The 21,789-nt window shown below is 32.4% G+C and overlaps 1 protein-coding gene across 1 annotated transcript in view; it reads left to right on the forward strand.

Moving 5' to 3' along the window:
* Positions 1–9,732: 9,732 nt before the first annotated feature.
* LOC145314896 (calcium-activated potassium channel slowpoke-like) overlaps positions 9,733–21,789 on the forward strand; it is a 28,860-nt gene continuing 16,803 nt past the window's right edge. The window contains exons 1-8 of the mRNA XM_080154973.1: positions 9,733–9,804; positions 10,163–10,265; positions 10,671–10,742; positions 11,235–11,357; positions 11,596–11,762; positions 11,948–12,028; positions 12,622–12,730; positions 13,097–13,185. Of these exons, the coding sequence (XP_080011099.1) occupies positions 9,734–9,804; positions 10,163–10,265; positions 10,671–10,742; positions 11,235–11,357; positions 11,596–11,762; positions 11,948–12,028; positions 12,622–12,730; positions 13,097–13,185 (815 nt within the window). The 5' untranslated portion in view covers position 9,733. The remainder of the gene's footprint in view (positions 9,805–10,162; positions 10,266–10,670; positions 10,743–11,234; positions 11,358–11,595; positions 11,763–11,947; positions 12,029–12,621; positions 12,731–13,096; positions 13,186–21,789) is intronic.

Below are 21,789 nucleotides of genomic sequence, written 5' to 3' on the forward strand. Positions count from 1 at the left end.
GTTTTCAACGAATAGTCCTTGGAAAACTTGAGCTCGTTTATAGACATTTATTTCCTATATAGATCTGACATGGATCTTGAAGCAAATAAGTAGGCCGTTTTGTACAGGTTAAAAATTGGAAGAATTCATTAAATAAAAGTTATCGCAAATATACTTAGTAAATAACATTTTTCATCATAATTATTTTTGATAATTTCTTGCATAAACTGACCAGTGCTGAACGATTTAATAGTTGCCATACTGAAATAGTTATTCATTCATAAAGACGTGTGTATACTATATGTATATAAGTGTGTTGCCCTTCAAAATTTTAAATTAAGACAAATTATAAAATAGTTAGTTGACAGCATACTAATTGAGTTATAGGCAGGGCTACTTTTGTTGATGAGTAGCGCAGCTATAGACTTAACATAGTGTCATATAATCATAGCTATAGATTTGTAATACTTATTAAAAGCGAAGTATTTCTATAATTAGGGTCGGTCCGTCCGTAACGGATAGTTTTTTTCATTAATTTGGGCATGTTAGAATTGTCCTATCGATTTCAAACTTTGCATGGTGATTCCTGTAGTAATTAGGTTCGATTTAGAAAGCGTAGCAACTCTATTATCATTACCAGAATGTCCGTACGTCCATTTTAAACATGTTAATTTAATTACTTTTTTAACAACTAATTTTTATGTATTTAAATCATCCGATTGATCTGATTTTTGGTATGTTGATTCCTTTGACAACAAAGTATTATCTTATAGCTATATGTAGATTATAATATTCTTTAAATACTTATTATTTGTGATTTAATAGAGTCTCTTTTTTTAAAATAGAATTAGATAAATGTAACATTCACTTGTAAACAAATACCCACTGATGATAAACAAAACTCTCTTTCTGAAAATAAAAATAATTGGTTAATCAGTTTGGAGACGTTAAAACTAACAAATCAAGATTTTTTTTAACAAATAAGAGAACTTGTCTATATATCTTTGGGAACAAGTACAATTTCCCATCCCCCTGAAAACCTTAGATTTGAAACACTGAAATGAACATCATTTTACGGGTAATATTTTTATATCATCTTTGCTTTTGTATTTATATGACTTTAATCTAAATAACTTTTTGTTTATTCCTAAATTAACATGCATCTCTAAACAAAAGTGCTAAGAACAAAAACGCATATTCAGAAAAATCCCTTTCTTGGTTACACGTCCAAAGCATTCAACCCCTTCAAATAAAAAATGTCAAAATATGAATTTGAGCATTACAATTTCCTTTGTTAACCTAGTCTCGTTTACCTATCTTCTATCTAAGCCCTGCAGGACTCTGACTCTAAAGAACCCCTATAGTTTCCATGCATGTCAATCTAACAAAACTAGAACATCATATTCTATAACAAGAATGACACCTTCCATATTTAGTTAATACGTAAAAATTACTAATTCAAGATTAGTTATACAGACAAGTACGTTGTTTTAAAAATCTTCACAAGAAAGTACAGAAATTTGTCATGAATAACAGTTCAGATTTCCCGTTTTTAAAGCATGATATTGCAATAAGTAAAGTAAATAAGTTACTGAATGCCAAAAGGTATTAGGAATCTTCGAGAAAAAAAAATTAAGACCTCTATCTTTACCTATAGGTTCCACTCTATACAATTTTTATTGTGAGACAGACAGATAGAAATATAGAAAAAAAATAAGATAATTTAATAGAAAAGGGAAGAGGGTGGTCTAACTTAAACTTAAGGGGATTCTTTGCATAATGAAATTATATGGTTATTAATGTTCAAATATGAGCATAGAAAGTGTTCAGGGACTAATTAACTTTTATTGTTTACCAGCCATAGGGGGGAATATGGATATCTGTAAAAAATTATATAAACGTTTGTTCAAAACTAAGAATCTTTTTAGATTTTTTTCATTTTTTAGTACTCAAAGCAGTCGATGAGTAATTTAAACGCACTGTAATGTAACACGTCATTGTCTTGTAAGTGATGGGTTCGAATATAGGATTTAAACCAAGTCATAACGAAAATTGTTCTGCTGCTATGTCAGATGAATGACACTAATGATTAGAGTTAGAGAAATCCTTGGCCCAAAGCAGGTGCAAATCATTACAATGCGCACTTTGTAAAGTTAGCTGAATGACACTTGGCCGCGTAATCTTACACTTCAGTAAGTAATTATTTTGCTTTAAAAAGTATAAAAAATATGATGCAAAGTTTAATATGTAAATCAGATAATAGTGCATGATAGCAGATGACAATATGCCTTACAATTTGATGATGAAACTGTGGGTTTGTGTAAACGTTATCTTAGTAAGGGTATAAAAAGATGAATAGGTATGTTAAACTTTTGTTGACCATTTCATAAAAAGTTTATTTTAAATTAGTCTTTTGTTATTTATTTTTACCGTTTATTATTTGTTTCATAAAGAACTGTGCAAAAATTACTATGGGACAGATTTTTAAATATATTGATATCAAATTAGTTTTAAATATCATTTGTATATTCATTAAGATATTTATCTATATAAGGTTGTCAATCTTTAAATTCTCTATTGTCAAAGGAATGAACAATCTCTCTCGAAATGAGCTCCTAATATTTTGTTACACTTAACACTTCCGAAGTACGTAAGCATAGCAAGTCAATGATCATAATTAAATTAAAATGTATCTAAAGTTAAATATGAATGTTGAATTAATGATTTTAGCTGTCAATACATATATTCTAGTATATCGTCTTCTATTTAATGGTACTTTAAAATCCTTTTGGTTGTTTCTCTACTAAATAATTTAACACGCATGGTATGTTCTTTAAGTTATTCTAACTAATATATCCTATATATAAAGTGGTGTTTTTTGACTGAAGTGAAAGATCTTGGGATAGGGTGGTCAGAATTGGTTGTAATCTCTAGGAAGCTTCATAAATGTCTTTGGTTGGTTTTCAACTATTTTCCTTTTCTTACTTAGAGGGTAAGGGCGAAGCAACTAATACTTTTAAAAATGGCTTATTGTTTTATAATAAGAATTTGTGTTTTTAGATTTAGTTTTTACTATATATTATAGTTAGTTATCTACAGGATCACACAAATCACTAAAAAGTTTTAATCTTAAACTGCGCTTTTAATTGTAATTGTGGTTTCGGGTTCGAATCCTGATGATAATAGTAAGAGGGCCTTGGCCATTAAACAGATGCAATGTAATACCATGTAGGACCACAAGACAATGGTCGTACATTAAAGAATTGGTTGTCAGTTGGGTGTTACTATTCATAATATTGTCAATAGGCATCTAGGGACCTAGCCGCTAATATCTATATATATTGTGAATTAAAATTAAACATTTAGATGCTGCTTTCAAACAAAATTTTTGCTCTAATAATGTGATATAATAGTTCTAGTTTTTTTTACACAATTTTAAATAATCATTTTCCAAACTTTAGCATCAAAAGTGTATAAGGCATTGCTTGAGTTTAAGGCAACATTATAAATGAAAATGAATTCTGACAGCTAAAATTGCATGGGATTATTAGGAGGGTAGCTGCTCTATAAGTTTACATCATGTTAGCCTGTCTGAAAAAATATTTGTACTTAGATTTTTATTATTAATCCAATTTTAAGAAACTATAAAACTATCAAATAAATTATATTTATAAATTTCTTTTCTATATGCTTGAAATGTCTCAATCATTCTAAAAGAAACATTATCAAGAGATATAACTACTCTAATGATTAATGTTGTTATCCTTGTTCTAACAAGGATAATGATTTCATTTTCTAAAAATAGCGCAGAGATTCCTTGTAATTGTTATGGAGTAGTATAGCATTTAACTAATTCATATAATAGCTCAATTAATAATTAGTCAATAAGCAATAGTAAAACTCATTGTATAAAATATTTCATTATTTCTGTAGAAAGCGTTTGTGCTTATGTGTGTCTTGGATTAAAATCTTAAATTCTTCTTCACTTTCAATCTCAGTAGTTCGGAATGACGGACAAACCTCTACTTGTAGATTAGCTGATCTACTAAAAATCTCAGACGTATAAAATATTCAACACCTAAAATAGAGATAGATTACAATCAGAGCACCTTAGGATATATAAAGGATTTTTAAACCAGGAATAATATAGATGAATCAAAAATATAGGAAACAAATCTTAATGGGGTAGGGAATGGCTAGCAAAAAAAAATAGGTGAAAAATTTCTAGGTGAGGGTGGGATGGATTACCCTCATGCTTTTGTTTGATGAGTTTTACAGGTTTTGGAAAGTAACCCTCCCACGTTAAACTACAAATTTTTTGAGTTTTTTGAGGTTTTTTTTACAGATTACCAAGAAAAACACTCCCCCCTCATTCTATCCAAGAAACATTGATGTAAAGCAAATATTCAATTTTAATAGGGAACAATCCTTTATATTCTTGAATTTCCACACAACCAATTACATAGATCTTAAGTCTTTGCAGATAAACACTTTAATACACATGTGTGGCTTAAATAACGCAAAATATTTTTTTCCCTGTTCAAATATTGGCAAAACTTGGATTCTCCTTACCCTTAAACAAATTTAAACTAGTTGACATAAAGGGTCTCATCTAATATAAACAATTATAGTTTCTTACAATCTATTACAAATTTTAAATTATTCTAGTTTTGGTATTGGCTAACATATTAAAAAATTGTATCTAAGATGTTTAATGGTCGTTTATTGGTCATTCATTTCTCCACAAAATTATTTAGTAAAAAATCCTTGTAAGATTGTATCCACACCCGTCTTTTACCCCCTGTACTTGTCTCTACTTGTTGAAGATTTTATCAAGCATCAAAATTACTATTTCCCCAACCCTTTAAAACAAAATACCAAACATTTTCCTTTTAATATCATTTGTACCTTTGAAGGGACCTCTCGTATTAGTTAATTTTATGCACTTATATAGGTAAATGTATAGTTAATTTATCAATCATCTCATATTAAGTAATGATAATAAAAGCAAAGCAACTCTTATAAAAAAGTCTATATGTCAATTTATTAAACAAGTTGATTTAGCTCTTATGACACACAATTTTCTTTTAATAGAGTTGTTCTATTATCTTAACTAATGCTTTAGTGATTACAAGTACAATAAAACATAGTTTTATAATCAAAGGCTATTTATTATTACATATTTGAATGTAAGTTTAAGCAATTATGAATTCAAGATTTGGCCTACTAACTATCTCTTACTCTCAAAGAGATGGGAGAAAAAAGTCTGAACTGAACTTAGCAAGAAGCTACAGAGATTTGAATCAAATTAATGGGTTAAAATATAATGTAGACCAGTTATGATTACATGCTTTATACCCTATCTATCTTTATATATTTTCTTTGTAAAAGGGTTTTGAACAAATAAATAACGGAATGAAGTATATATTATTAATCTTTAATTTATCTTTTTAGAGCATTCATTATAATTTATAATAACCGCTAAAAATATTGAATGTTAAGTTTACATTCAATGATTAGCGATTGGGGAAGGGTAGTTTATAATCTTTTTTGGTAATTTTTTTTATAGGATACACATATGCTATTTATCTGATTTTTTAAATAATGGTTCCTTGTACAATAAGGTACAATAATACAAGAAAGTTTCTCTATAATCAAATCATAATACGTAAGTATATTCTTAAACAGTCAATTTTGCAAGAAATTTACATATGATTTTATTTAGAATTTTATTTGATATTTTGCTTATTAAGTGCTGACACTTTAAATTGTGAATGTTCGTTTATCCTATTGTGTGATTTTAAATCTTAGTGTTTTTATTTTACTAAAAAAGCCGTAAAACTTCTTAAAATTAAAAAAAAATCTTATAATGTAAGTATTCATAATTTGATTTAGAATAAATATTGAATGCTTATTTCATATAAGTTTCTTTGCCTCGGGTCAAGTTTTTCATAAACCAAATGTCTAATCCAGAAATAAGTATATAGAATTCAGATTTCATATATGATTTCAGAAGGAAGGATTTAACAAGGTTGTGATATATAAAGGTGCAACTATTTAAAGAAAAAAATCAATAATTAAGAATTAAGAAGACTTAAAAGATGTTACTCAAATAAATGTATGTAAATATCTGTCTCGTGTATTTTTTCTTATATTACTATCAAAGAATTTGATAACTTAAAGAATTGATTTATTTCTTATGCATTATTATATCTTAATTGAATTGATAAGGGGACTTAGTTATTAAAAAGCTAACGGATCCTCACCTAGCATCTAGGGGCTCTGTATTAAGGAGGGAAGAGTAAATCAGCCTAAAACCCTACCAATATGATTAAATCTAAAAATAGAATAACCTAAAACCAACCTGGGACCTATGTGAATCTTCTCTTAAAAAGAGACCTTAATCAGGTAAATATTTTTTTTAATCTTAAGCTTCAATCATTTCTTTTACTTCTTAATATAATACGAAACCAATGTTTAGTATTTTTATGAATGTATTTGAATATATTTGAGAATATTGAAGTTGATAATTGGTATGATTAGGCATGTTATTGGATACTAAGATCTGTCTGTAATCTTATTTCTAATCTTCTACATTGTATATATTTGACACCTTAGACCAATCAGGAAACAATTGGATTTAGAGTTTCAATTAATATTAGTGTAATTTTACTAAAGATACAATTCTTTTAATGTTTTTAAAAAAGATATAGAAAAAAGTAACAAATAACTGACGAAACTTGGCCTTATCAATTGCATTTTACAAAAAACTCTCTAAGACCCCCTTAATTGAAAGTTTTTTGTCGAAAAAAATAAAATATCACTGCATGGGACATTAAACGATGAATTGATGTTCAAATTTTTCGAAACTTAGCAAGCTAAAGCTATATTATGTTTAAAACTTTAGTAAAATATATTTACAGTCCAAATTCCCTCCCCTTCCTGATATTACAGGTTGGTTTGAAGCTTAATTTGACATAAATAATCATTCATTTTGCATAATATGTACAATCTTAAGTTTGACGAATACTCAATGGAAAAGAAATTATACCTCAATTTTGGTAAGTTTAAAAATATTTTAAGCTATAAAAAAGAGAATAAGCTAAATTTAAAACTTTAGTTGACGGACGGAGAAAAAAATACGGAACAGAGAAATGTTCTACTTAAATGTTAGAGAACAAAGTAAATAAAATCCAAAAGTTTGTGAAAATTTACTTTTTTAAAGATGAAATAGTTTTTATTACATGGGAACAATGACATTGAAGATACTTTTTAAGAAGATGATAATTGTTTATGTTGTGTATTGATCGATATTGACACACAATAATCGATAAACATGTATGTTCAACAAATCTATCAATTTAAAAGTTGATGTTTTATCAATAAGCTCGGACTTTCACAAAATCAAAGGATTTATTGTCACTTGGATCTTAGACCATTATTATAATGTGCTCTTGTAGAGTAAAACTTGTAGCTGGCTAAGATAATTACCTCCACTATCCAACCCCTTTAACTAATCTTCTCCCCTCCTCTCTTTCTGAATGAACGAACTGACCAATACAGGATGTCCATGTTAGCAACCTAAATCGATGACAATTTTTCTCTTGTCCTAATATCCACGTATATTCTATATCCTTTACCTAATTATCCATGCTGTATGAAAATCTCATTTTTTTGTACATTATTAAAAAAATACTAACGGTCAAATCAATTTATAGAATTGCTTATCTCCTAAGGTAGAAATAAAGAGACACCGACACACTATTAAAGAGAAAAATAGAGAGAGGCTATGGAGGATAGATAGATAGATAGATAAAGAGAGAGATATCGATATTTTGATATTTTACCATTTCATTTTTGTCACGATATTTCAGTAAGTTCTCACAACTCTGTTCAACACATAATCTCTCTATATGTTTATTTCTCTGAGTGTGAATACAATTACGCATATTTATACATTATTGAAGTGTTTATACAAACAAAAAGAAGCTATTTATATACATATATATATGTATATATATCCGGGTGTAAATGAAAGTATAGCAGTTTGTGCTGTTGTAATAAAATGAAGTGTTTTTAGCTTTGTACATGAAATATTTATGAGGAAGTAAAAGCATACCATCTACAAGTGTGGCCACAATGTTATAAAAATATTTTTTTTTATATATTTATGTTAAAGCCTGGAACTGTGACCTTAATTTGTTTGTCAGTGGTCGCCCACAATTTATCATAATAAAAACATTATAAAAGTGCAATAAAAGATTTAGTTGTAATATTCTTTTTCTCTTAAGTATTTGTAAAGCTTAAAACTACATAACACTTTGTTAAAAAAGGGCTACGTTGTCTGTGTTTGTGTATTTCTAGTTATATCCGAAACAGCCGGACTGTATTTGAAGGCCTTTTTTTTCTAAACATAAAACCTAATTACCACCCTTTAGAAAAATAAAATAAAAGCATGCCTGCCACACAAAACTCTTATTATCATTTTAATAATGCATAATTATCAAAACTGTTGTATAAAAAGTAACTTGGATGTTTTGTGTATATATTCCTCCTACTTTTACCTTTTATTTAATTTTCCCCTGTTTTTTTTTCAATTGCTTATATTTTAGCCTTTTAAAAAAAAAAAAAATTACATAATGCATAACTTTTTAATAAGATTTTATATTTTAATTCAATTCATTGTAAATAAAATTATACAATATTTCTAAATAAGATTTTTTTTTAGTTTGTTTTTAAATAAACTCAACTAGTTTCTACCATATTACTAATCAACTTACTGAAAATTTAAACATTGAATATACAGTATAGTTAATACTTACGGTTGTATTAAAGGAACACCTTATTATTTCATCTTTACTGTATTTGTGAGAAATAGTTTCTTCTAAATGACCCTTTGAATAATGGCCTACTACCAACTTTGAAAACAGTTAGGCAGATATAAACTATCTCGTTATCCTAAATCCTTTCGTAAATGGCTTACTAGCAATTTTGTTAGCAATAGGCAGATAGGTACAGTCTTGTTAATTTAGGTCCTTAGAATAAGGGTCTACTATTGTAATAAAATAGAAGCTATGCTCATTTAGGCCTTGAATGACATTTGGAATGGGGATACTCGAGCCTCAACTTAACATTTTATTTTTAAATTAAAAATAGTGGTGATTTCTCTTTTTAGTTTTTTTTCTGCACGTTTAATATGTTCACTGTAAAGGAGAACCATATCAGGCAAATAATAATTTTATTTTTATAACAGATACAAACATTCTTGTTACTTTAGATTAGTTGATTTGAAGGAAAATAGATATTTATTATATGCCCAACTAAGTGAGACTTTAAAAGTCACGTAATATTTTGGTTTTAAATCATGTATGTAAATATACATACATTTCTTGTTGGAAATAAAGAAAGTTAGCCTAGAAATTTTAATACCGTTTGGAAACTTTTACTACCTTTTCTGAATAAAGTTGATAACCACAGTGTAAAACTATATAATTCAATTTATGTCCTTTAGTATGTTTCTGTTTTATCAATAAAGTAAATTCTTCCAATGATCTATGATCAAATAAATAAGATATTAACTTATAAACTTAAAAAATAAAAGAAATAGAATTATGATTTAAGGTTCGTCATAGCTTGCTTAATAATTGCTTCTATGTTATGTTTAATGGTTCTCAACAATATTTAAAAGGGTTTAAATTATTTAAGTTAATTTGTATAAAAGTCTTTACAAATCAATCTTGATATTCCAGATGAAATGTCTTTGAATTTCTCTGACACTCCTCCTGGTCTTGACTGCACCATCGGAGAGTTTGCACCAGAAGACAGGTATACATGAAGAGCTAGCAATCCCCGACTATAGCATTGTCGTCGGAAAGTTGATGGTTTTATATCTCGCCCTGTGTCATCATTAAACACGTTAAAATTCTACCTATGTCAAACATTTAAAGTAAAATTAGGAGGAATGTCTTAGCCCACCAAAGGCGCAAAGCATTTACATAAACAGCAAGGACTTTACAGACAACACAAAGTTGTTTGTCTGCAATAGTTTGGAAGTTGAACCTATGATAAAGGTCATTTCTAACTTTGTTGTCAACCATCCCCATAGGTATTACAAAGTTACAATAAGCAAACGAAGTACAACCATCAAAACAAAGAATTGTACTATCGTCAGTTTTTTTTTCAGAAAATACTGGTGCTTTCTGCTATCAAGCCTTGTGACATGTTTATCCGGAATTGTTACGGTCATCCTGGTCAGATTAATACAATGTATGATACCAGGGAATAAGGTATAATGTTAAATTCATCGTAGTAAGAATAGATCTATAATTATTGATGTATAACCCAGACAATTTCCAACATTCAGAGTGGACCATTTTCGTCTGTTAACAAATTGTTTTCTGCTCTTTAGTAGCAACTTGGACGTGTTAATATTCCCGATGCTATTCTTATATTCAGGACCCAATGGAAAGACGGCACAGGGTCCACAGGGTGGGAACATACAGTTATTTAACCTCTGTCCCCTCTATGGGTTTACTCTATTGAATATACTTTTGCCTAAACTTTATGCTACCTTTTCGCAATATTCAAGAAAAACTGTTAAATTTGACTGGTGAAAGTTGGGGTAAAATAGTTTTTCTTCATATGAATCATCCCTTATCTCTGAATCAATTTACCTCTAATAATATATTCAGGAAGATTCTCATAGCGGGTTTATAAATGAAGCAAAAGAATGGGCAGGAGAACTGCTCAGTGGACAAACAAAGGTAAATTAATGATTATTTTGGCAGGTATTATCTCTTAATAGTATATCACTGGATGAACTAGGTATTCTAAGGGATAATTTTTCAGATTTGGAAAGAAATTAAATAATTATATTTGTTTCTTTTTAATAAAACTTAATATTTTTCATTACTTTTGTTTATTTCGCTCAAGTAAAAAATTATCTGACTTTTGTTCTTCTTTTATTGTAAAGAAGGTGTATCAACTTTTTTTTATAGCTAGCCGGTTCTTTTAGTAAGTAGTAGATGTAAATTTTTTCATAGAATTCATTTACATCTACTACTTACTAAAAGAACCGGCTAGCTATAAAAAAAAAAGTTGATACAACTTCTTTTAAACAAATAAAACAAGTTTTTAAATTATTTTTATAATCAAAATATTAATCAATTTTAATGAAAAACAAAATTTAAAATACATAAATTGAAAATGGAATATAATATAAGGAATAAAATGTTATAATTTTTTTTTATTTTTAGGCAGGAAAGCTGTTAAATGTAATAGTTTTCATAATAAGTATCCTATCACAACTTGTATACTTTTTTGATGCTCAAAGTGGACTTGTTGAAAAATGTCTCCTAGATTTTCCCCTATCAATGAAGGTAAGGGACAAGGAACAACTATTTGAAAGGCGTTTTTTTAAAATCAAAACAAGGACTATGGTGATTTATTTTCTGAAAAAATATAGAAAAAAAATTAAATAATAATAATATTGCCTTTAAATTCATTTGAGGTTAATAAAAATTGTAAGATAGACTGAAACAAGCTAAAATACTGAACTTATCTCGACATGTGTAAATTGTAGAGTGGCTTAGCCGATGAGAATTATCATTTTTCTAGTTGGATATGAGTCTGAACGTGCTGTTTATGGCCTATTTCTTCATGAGATTTATAGCTGCCAACGACAAGCTTGTCTTCATGTTCCAACTGAATTCACTGATTGATTTCTTCACTGTGCCGCCCTCATTTGTTTCTATCATCCTTGGTAGGGTCTGGATAGGTTTAAGGTACTTTATATTTTGTTTAATTCAATCATTAAGATATTTTTGAATCAGTACCTGGTTTTACAAACTTTTAAACTAAAATATTTTAAATATAATTCACTATGATGTGCTTCTAAGTAAGATTAATGATAGAAACAATGAATTGTTATTCTTATTAAGAATTTTTTAATATGGATTGTCTTTTCTAGATGTTTAAGAATTTTGAGATTGAACAGTTTTCCAGAAATCCTGCAATACCTGAACATCTTGGAAACAGCAAGATCAATTAGGTTAGTAACAATAATATTAAAACAAGGATGACAACATCCATAAAAGCGAAGTTCTGAAATGGTATGACAGATGTAGAGTGTCAGAACTGAATATACAAAATATAAATATATAAGTTTTGACAAAATTATACGTAAATTTGTTGTAAAACTTCTTAAATACAGAATCTGTTTAAGGACATACTGAATTTTTAGGACTTGATTATAGAGATGCTTCGCTTATAATATTGTGCCTTATTGTAATAGGAATCAGTACTCCAAAAATCAGATCAATGGGATGATTATATCACATAAACAATTGCTTTTAAAAATCAACATGTTTAAGATGAACGTACGGACATTCTGGTTATGATTATAGAGTTGTTACTCTTTCTAAATCATACCTATCTACTATAGGAATCATCATGCAAAGTTTGAAATCGATAGGACAATTCTAAACTGCCTAAATAACGGCAAAAGCTAAGCGTTACAAAGGACGGACGGACGTACGGATCGACCCTAATTATAGAAAAGGTTCGCTTTTAAAACGATGTTTATAAATTGTTTCCTTTGATTTCATTTTTTTTATGAAAAACCTATAGATTTGTTTTGTTTAGATTACTTCAATTGGTGGCCATGTTTATGTCAATGTGGCTGACTGCGGCTGGTTTTGTTCATCTCATTGAGAATTATGGAGACCCCCCTCTTTTTAATAATAATCAGGAATCTAAGATTTAAGAATAAAAAAGCAGTGGGGCATTTAAGATCTAGGGAATCATTAGGGATAAGACAATGTCCAATAAATTGATGTACATCACCAATGATGCCACACAAAAACCACTTCTGTTGATTACATTTAGAGGCTAAAACGTGTGGATACTTGACTTAAAGAAACGACCAATTAAAATTCAATAAAAGTACCTGAAGTTGTTAAGCCAACAAATAAGAAAAAAATATTCTAAAACTTTGAAGACTAGTGTAATAAATAACCCATTGTCCTCTCTCTCCCTATTTGAGATCACACTATTTGTCATTTGTTAAAAATTGAAACCATTTATGCCAAAAAAATCTTGAAAGATGTAAATTTAGAGTTTGACATATTTCGAATGTGTTTACTGTATGATTGTGACCATGTCAACTGTTGGATATGGAGATATTTATCCAGCCACCCTCATTGGCAGGTACTTGTACTTGTTATTTTTCAGTATTTTTAATTATTAGTCAGTCAGTGTTTGATCTATGATAAGAGTAGGGGATGCTACAATAGAAATATTTAACACATGGAAGTTTTGAAAAAATAAAGGATTAAAAGATAAATAAATTTTAGAACATCAATAAAACGAGTTGCTATGGATATAACTTTATTAAGTTCAACATTCTTTAAAAGATAAGAATGAAAAAGAAAAAAACTTTCGGGTATAGTCCTTTCCATGACATCGCTCCATATGGGGCGATGATTTTAATTGATCGCCTCTTATGACATGGGGCGATGTAATGGCTCCTTGAAAGGAGCGATTTAATAGCCCCTTATAACAAGAGGCGATGTTATGACTCCTTGAAAGGAGCGATTTAATAGCCCCTTGCCCTAAGAGGCGATTAAATGATCCTTTATCGCTCCTTTATCGCCCCTTCTAAAGAGGAGATGATATGTCCTCTTATCCCAAGGGGCTATTTAATTAAATATCGCCTCTTCATGGCCCCTTCACTATTATATATATCTTAGTCCCTTGATGGCCCCTACATCGCTCCTACATCGCCCCTTCATCGCTCCTCCATCGCTCCTTCTCCAAATTTATATTACATTGTACTTTGATGGCCCCTACATCGCCCCTCCATCGCTCCTACATCACCCCTTCATCGCTCCTTCTTCAAATTTATATTACATTGTACTTTGATGGCCCCTACATCGCCCCTCCATCGCTCCTACATCGCCCCTTCATCGCTCCTTCTTCAAATTTATATTACATTGTACTGTGATGGCCCCTACATCGCTCCTACATCGCTCCTTCATCGCTCCTACATCGCCCCTTCTCCAAATTTATATTACATTGCAACTTGATGGCCCCTACATCGCTCCTACATCGCTCCTCCATCGCCCCTTCATCGCTCCTTCTCCAAATTTATATAACATTGCAACTTGATGGCCCCTACATCGCTGCTACATCGCTCCTCCATCGCTCCTCCATCGCTCCTACATCGCCCCTTCATCGCTCCTTCCACAAATTTATATTACATTGTACTTTGATGGCCCCTACATCTCTCCTCCATCGCTCCTCCATCGCCCCATCGCCCCTTAATAGCCCCTTACCTTAATTTATATAAAAAAGCCCCTACATAGCCTCTCCATCGCCCCTTAATAGCTCCTTACCTTAATTTTTATAACATAGCCCCTACATAGCCTCTCCATCGCCCCTTAATAGCCCCTTATCTTAATTTATATAACAAAGCCCCTACATAGCCTCTCCATCGCCCCTAATAGCCCCTTACCTTTATTTATATAACAAAGCTCCTACATAGCCTCTCCATTGCCCCTTAATAGTCCCTTACCTTAATTTATATAACATAGCTCCTACATAGCCTCTCCATCGCCCCTTAAAAGCCCATTACCTTAATTTATATAACATAGCCCCTACATAGCCTCTCCATCGCCCCTTACCTTAATTTATATAACATAGCCCCTACATAGCCTCTCCATCGCCCCTTACCTTAATTTATATAACATAGCCCCTACATCGCCCCTCCATCGCTCCTACATCGCCCCTTCATCGCTCCTTCTTCAAATTTATATTAAATTGTACTGTGATGGCCCCTACATCGCTCCTACATCGCTCCTTCATTGCTCCTACATCGCCCCTTCATCGCTCCTTCTCCAAATTTATATTACATTGCAACTTGATGGCCCCTACATCGCTCCTACATAGCTCCTCCATCGCTCCTCCATCGCTCCTTCATCGCTCCTACATCGCCCCTTCATCGCTCCTTCTCCAAATTTATATTACATTGCAACTTGATGGCCCCTACATCGCTCCTCCATCGCCCCTTAATAGCCCCTTACCTTAATTTATATAACAAAGCTCCTATATGGCCTCTCTATCGCCCCTTAATAGCCACTTAATTTAATTATATAACATTGCCCCTACATAGCCTCTCCATCGCCCCTTAATAGCCCCTTACCTAAATTTATATAACAAAGCTCCTATATAGCCTCTCCATCGCCCCTTAATAGCCCCTTACCTTAATTATGTAACATAGCCCCTACATAGCCTCTCAATCGCCCCTTAATAGCCTCTTACCTTAATTTATATAACATAGCCCCTATATAGCCTCTCCATCGCCCCTTAATAGCCCCTTACCCTAATCTATATAACATAGCCCCTACAAAGCCTCTCCATCGCCCCTTAATAGCCCCTTACCTTAATCTATATAACAAAGCTCCTACATAGCCTCTCCATCGCCCCATAATAGCCTCTTACCTTAATTATGTAACATAGCCCCTACATAGCCTCTCCATCGCCCCTAAATAGCCCCTTACCCTAATTTATATAACATAGCCCCTACATAGCCTCTCCATCGCCCCTTAATAGCTCCTTACCTTAATTTATATAACATAGCCCCTACATAGCCTCTCCATCGCCCCTTAATAGCCCCTTACCTTAATTTATATAACATAGCCCTACATAGCCTCTCCATCGCCCCTTAATAGCCCCTTACCTTAATTTATATAGCATAGCCCCTACATAGCCTCTCCATCGCCCCTTAATAGCCTCTTACCTTAATTTATATAATCCTTACCTTAATATATATAACATAGCCCCTACATAGCCTCTCCATCGCCCCTGAATAGCCCCTTACCCTAATTTATATAACATAGCCCCTACATAGCCTCTCCATCGCCCCTTACCTTAATTTATATAACATAGCCCCTACATCGCCCCTCCATCGCTCCTACATCGCCCCTTCATCGCTCCTTCTTCAAATTTATATTAAATTGTACTGTGATGGCCCCTACATCGCTCCTACATCGCTCCTTCATTGCTCCTACATCGCCCCTTCATCGCTCCTTCTCCAAATTTATATTACATTGCAACTTGATGGCCCCTACATCGCTCCTCCATCGCCCCTTAATAGCCCCTTACCTTAATTTATATAACAAAGCTCCTATATGGCCTCTCTATCGCCCCTTAATAGCCACTTAATTTAATTATATAACATTGCCCCTACATAGCCTCTCCATCGCCCCTTAATAGCCCCTTACCTAAATCTATATAACAAAGCTCCTATATAGCCTCTCCATCGCCCCTTAATAGCCCCTTACCTTAATTATGTAACATAGCCCCTACATAGCCTCTCAATCGCCCCTTAATAGCCTCTTACCTTAATTTATATAACATAGCCCCTATATAGCCTCTCCATCGCCCCTTAATAGCCCCTTACCCTAATCTATATAACATAGCCCCTACAAAGCCTCTCCATCGCCCCTTAATAGCCCCTTACCTTAATCTATATAACAAAGCTCCTACATAGCCTCTCCATCGCCCCATAATAGCCTCTTACCTTAATTATGTAACATAGCCCCTACATAGCCTCTCCATCGCCCCTAAATAGCCCCTTACCCTAATTTATATAACATAGCCCCTACATAGCCTCTCCATCGCCCCTTAATAGCTCCTTACCTTAATTTATATAACATAGCCCCTACATAGCCTCTCCATCGCCCCTTAATAGCCCCTTACCTTAATTTATATAACATAGCCCTACATAGCCTCTCCATCGCCCCTTAATAGCCCCTTACCTTAATTTATATAGCATAGCCCCTACATAGCCTCTCCATCGCCCCTTAATAGCCTCTTACCTTAATTTATATAATCCTTACCTTAATATATATAACATAGCCCCTACATAGCCTCTCCATCGCCCCTAAATAGCCCCTTACCCTAATTTATATAACATAGCCCCTACATAGCCTCTCCATCGCCCCTTAATAGCCCCTTACCTTAATTTATATAACATAGCCTCTACATAGCCTCTCCATCGCCCCTTAATAGCCCCTTACCTTAATTTATATAACATAGCCCTACATAGCCTCTCCATCGCCCCTTAATAGCCCCTTACCTTAATTTATATAGCATAGCCCCTACATAGCCTCTCCATCGCCCCTTAATAGCCTCTTACCTTAATTTATATAATCCTTACCTTAATATATATAACATAGCCCCTACATAGCCTCTCCATCGCCCCTGAATAGCCCCTTACCCTAATTTATATAACATAGCCCCTACATAGCCTCTCCATCGCCCCTTAATAGCTCCTTACCTTAATTTATATAACATAGCCCCTACATAGCCTCTCCATCGCCCCTTAATAGCCCCTTACCTTAATTTATATAACATAGCCTCTACATAGCCTCTCCATCGCCCCTTAATAGCCCCTTACCTTAATTATGTAACATAGCCCCTACATAGCCTCTCAATCGCCCCTTAATAGCCCCTTACCTTAATTTATATAGCATAGCCCCTACATAGCCTCTCCATCGCCCCTTAATAGCCTCTTACCTTAATTTATATAATCCTTACCTTAATATATATAACATAGCCCCTACATAGCCTCTCCATCGCCCCTAAATAGCCCCTTACCCTAATTTATATAACATAGCCCCTACATAGCCTCTCCATCGCCCCTTAATAGCCTCTTACCTTAATTTATATAATCCTTACCTTAATATATATAACATAGCCCCTACATAGCCTCTCCATCGCCCCTGAATAGCCCCTTACCCTAATTTATATAACATAGCCCCTACATAGCCTCTCCATCGCCCCTTAATAGCTCCTTACCTTAATTTATATAACATAGCCCCTACATAGCCTCTCCATCGCCCCTTAATAGCCCCTTACCTTAATTTATATAACATAGCCTCTACATAGCCTCTCCATCGCCCCTTAATAGCCCCTTACCTTAATTATGTAACATAGCCCCTACATAGCCTCTCAATCGCCCCTTAATAGCCCCTTACCTTAATTTATATAGCATAGCCCCTACATAGCCTCTCCATCGCCCCTTAATAGCCTCTTACCTTAATTTATATAATCCTTACCTTAATATATATAACATAGCCCCTACATAGCCTCTCCATCGCCCCTAAATAGCCCCTTACCCTAATTTATATAACATAGCCCCTACATAGCCTCTCCATCGCCCCTTAATAGCCTCTTACCTTAATTTATATAACATAGGCCCTACAAAGCATCTCCATCGCCCCTTAATAGCCCCTTACCTTAATCTATATAACAAAGCTCCTACATAGCCTCTCCATCGCCCCTTAATAGCCTCTTACCTTAATTTATATAACATAGCCCCTTCATAGCCTCTTCATCGCCCCTTACCTTAATTTATATAACATAGGCCCTTTATGGCTCCTGTACAGCCTCTGTAATTGTATTGCCCCTTCATTATAGAAGGTAGGGCATTAAGGTAAGGAAGGAATGTGACCCTCTACAGTTTTAAATTTAAGTTTTAAAAGGATGACAAGGATGACAACATTTATAAAAGCAAAGCTCTGAAACGGTAGAAAAAAGTTTAAAGGAAGCCTGCAAGAAATACCACGCTTTAACTGCTGAAAGACTGCCACAAGTAGACCAAATACCCCAAATTTGAAGCCTTCAGCTTCTATAACAAAAAAGTTCTAGGCATTTTAAAATGACATTTTATGTACAATGGAAATTTTGAAAGAATTGCAATGCTCATGTTGAAAACTTTAAAATTAAACTACGTGGCCTAGAAACAAAATTATAAGCTTATTTTTGTCATAAATTTAGGTTTCCAGTAACTAATTATATTTTTACAATAAAAATACCCATTTTTATAGTCAAAATCATAAAAAAAAAATAAGTTTTACTTGCGTTGTACCGAATGTACTGTAGCCAATCAGAAGGCTGAATCAGCTTAACAACCAATCACAGCTAAGCTTGTATTAGTTTACCCCTTTGTTTCCGCTATGATTTTCGTTTAAAAATGCAATTTAAATCGATTTTTTTTCATAGATTTTGACTATTAAATGTGGTGTTTTTATTGTAAAAATGTAATCAGTTACAGGCAATCTAAGTTTCTGACAAAGATAAGGTTATAATTTTATGTCTAGGCAACGTAATTTAATATTGTTTTTTCTTTTATGAGCATTGGAAATCTTTCAAAAATTCCATTGTACATAAAATGCTATTTTGAAATGCCTAGAACTTTTTTGTTATTGAAGCTGAAGGCTTATAATTTGGGGTATTGGGTCTTCTTGTGGCAGTCTTTTAGCAGTTAAAGCGTGTTATTTCTTGCAGGCGTCCTTTAATGAACATTAATAATGTAGAGTGTCAGAACTGAATAGTCAGAACATAAATTTAAAATTCGAAACAAAATTGTAAGTAAATTTATTGAGAAATTGCTAACATGCAGGAAAATGCTTAAGGACGTACTCACATTTTTTGGACTTGATTATAGATATGATTCGCTTATAACATTCTATTTTGTTGTCCTAGGAATCAGTATCCCAGAAATCAGATTAATCGGATAATTTTGATACATAAAAATTTGTTGTAAGTTAATAATTAGTATGCTTAAAATGGACGTATGGATATTCTGATAATGATTATAGACTTTCTAAATCGTACCTTTCTACTACAGGAATCACATGCCTAAATTAACGAAAATAGCTAACCGTTACGGACGTACGGACTGATCCTTAATATAGAAAAGCTTTGCTTTTAAAAAGTTAAAAAGATTTTTTGAGGGGATGGGGTAATATTTTTCTTGGGGTGAATTTTCTGGGAGGGTGGAGATACCCTCCCTCGAAATAATTATAAACCCTCTATGAACTTAAAAGAAGCTTCACTGTAAAGGAGAACCATATAGGTTCAGCGGTTAGCTTTTCTACAGACAAAAAAAAGATTACTACTTTATATAATAGGTTATGAAAAAGGAAAAAAAAGCAAGATAACAAGGATAACAACATTCACAAAAGCAAAGCTCTAAAATCAGGAGGTCAAACATAAATTTTGTTAAAATTAGCGTAAATCTATAATACAAAGTAGAATGATGTCTGTCCATCCGTCTGTCTGTCTGTCCGTCTGTCTGTCCGTCTGTCTGTCCGTCTGTCTGTCCGTCTGTCAGTCCCTTAAGATCTCGGTAACCACTGGACCGATTATATTCTACTATTCAGGGAATATACCTACTGGTCCTGTGGTGGTTTTAGGCTATTTTCTTGGGGGGTGGGATACCCCCAACCCCCCCAAAAACAAAAAAATCCCCCCCCATTTTTTTTTTTGCTGAAGATTTTCTTGGTCCTATTACGAATTTCGCCAAAAAAAAATTTTATCACCTCTTGGGGCAAAGCCCCTGAGGCTAGGGGCGAATCTGCTAGTATAGAATATAGTAAAAGGGCATAATTTTATTTTTAGTATTTGATTATAATACTAAACCTTGTTGTCCTAAGAAACATTACTCCAAAACCCAGATGAATGGGACAATGATATTATACAAAAAAATGGACGTACATACTTTCTAGTAATGAATATAGTATTGTACCCAACTGTTATAGAAATCATTCTGCAAAGTTTGAAATCGATAGGATATTTATAACATGTCTAAATTAAAGAAAATGTCGTCTAACCGTTTGGACGTACGGACAAACCAATCCTTACTATAGAAAAGTTTCGCATTTAAAAAGGAAAATTATAATGAAAATATAATGAATTAATAAAATAAATATAAATAATATAATAACATAATGAAATAAAGAAAAAAAATAAACTAAGAGAATGAAATTTTTTAGTTAAATAGAATATTGAATAAGGATCATATAATGGACAAACAGACAAAGTAAGTTATAGAGCAGACTTTAAGAGAATATGCTATTACTCAAAGATTATCACGAAACCTAAGTCTTTTGAAGCATAATTGAGAGACAGACAAAATAATTTATAGACTGGATATACATATGTCATGGGAATATTCACTAAAAATCTCAACAGTCTATCTTTAACAATAGCAGAGAAAACCACATGCTTAACTTAATGAGAAGAGCAATGACGAAAGGACTAGCCCTAATTGTAGAAAAGTCTCTCTTTTAACAAAAAAAGTATTTTTTTTGGTCTGAAGCTTAAAAATTTCATAAACTGACTAAATTCTCCATTTAAGGGAAGCTTCACATAGGTCATGGGATGGTTTTTTGCTTTTTCATTTTCAGATTTAAGCCCCTAATTGGTTTAGGCTATTTTTCTGCCTCCTTACATTAAAAAGAGCGCAGCTGCAAGTGAATAAGAAAAGAGAAATATAAAAGAAGAATACATATTATCCTATTATATAAAGTAGTAAAACATAAACAAACGTTGGAGTGGACAAACCTAGGAATGGGACAATCGTCGGAGTGGACATTGCTTATGTAAAACGCAGGAGTGTCTTTTATTTTATTTATAAGATAAAAATCTTTCAAAACAAAAAAAAATCTTGAATATCTTTTCTCACAGACTGAAATTTTAAAATCAGTCTAACAGTTTTCCAAAGTAGGTAAGTTCTATCGAAAGGCAAAGGTTTGAAACAGATAGAACATTTCATTAAACTAAAACATATTTTTTTCTCACATTGTTTACAACTGTCAAATAGGTTTTTTTATATGCCTAACCCCTGCAGGGGGCTTATTTGTATATTTATATCTTAACCTAACCTAACCTGTGTAGAAATAACTAAACAAATGTTGTTGAAACCTAATTTTTAAGATATTATAGACACTTCTGCGTTTTACT

Source organism: Acartia tonsa, chromosome 3, assembly GCF_053477335.1.
Source record: "Acartia tonsa isolate MP-2025a chromosome 3, ASM5347733v1, whole genome shotgun sequence".
Taxonomy (NCBI): Eukaryota; Metazoa; Arthropoda; class Copepoda; order Calanoida; family Acartiidae; genus Acartia; species Acartia tonsa.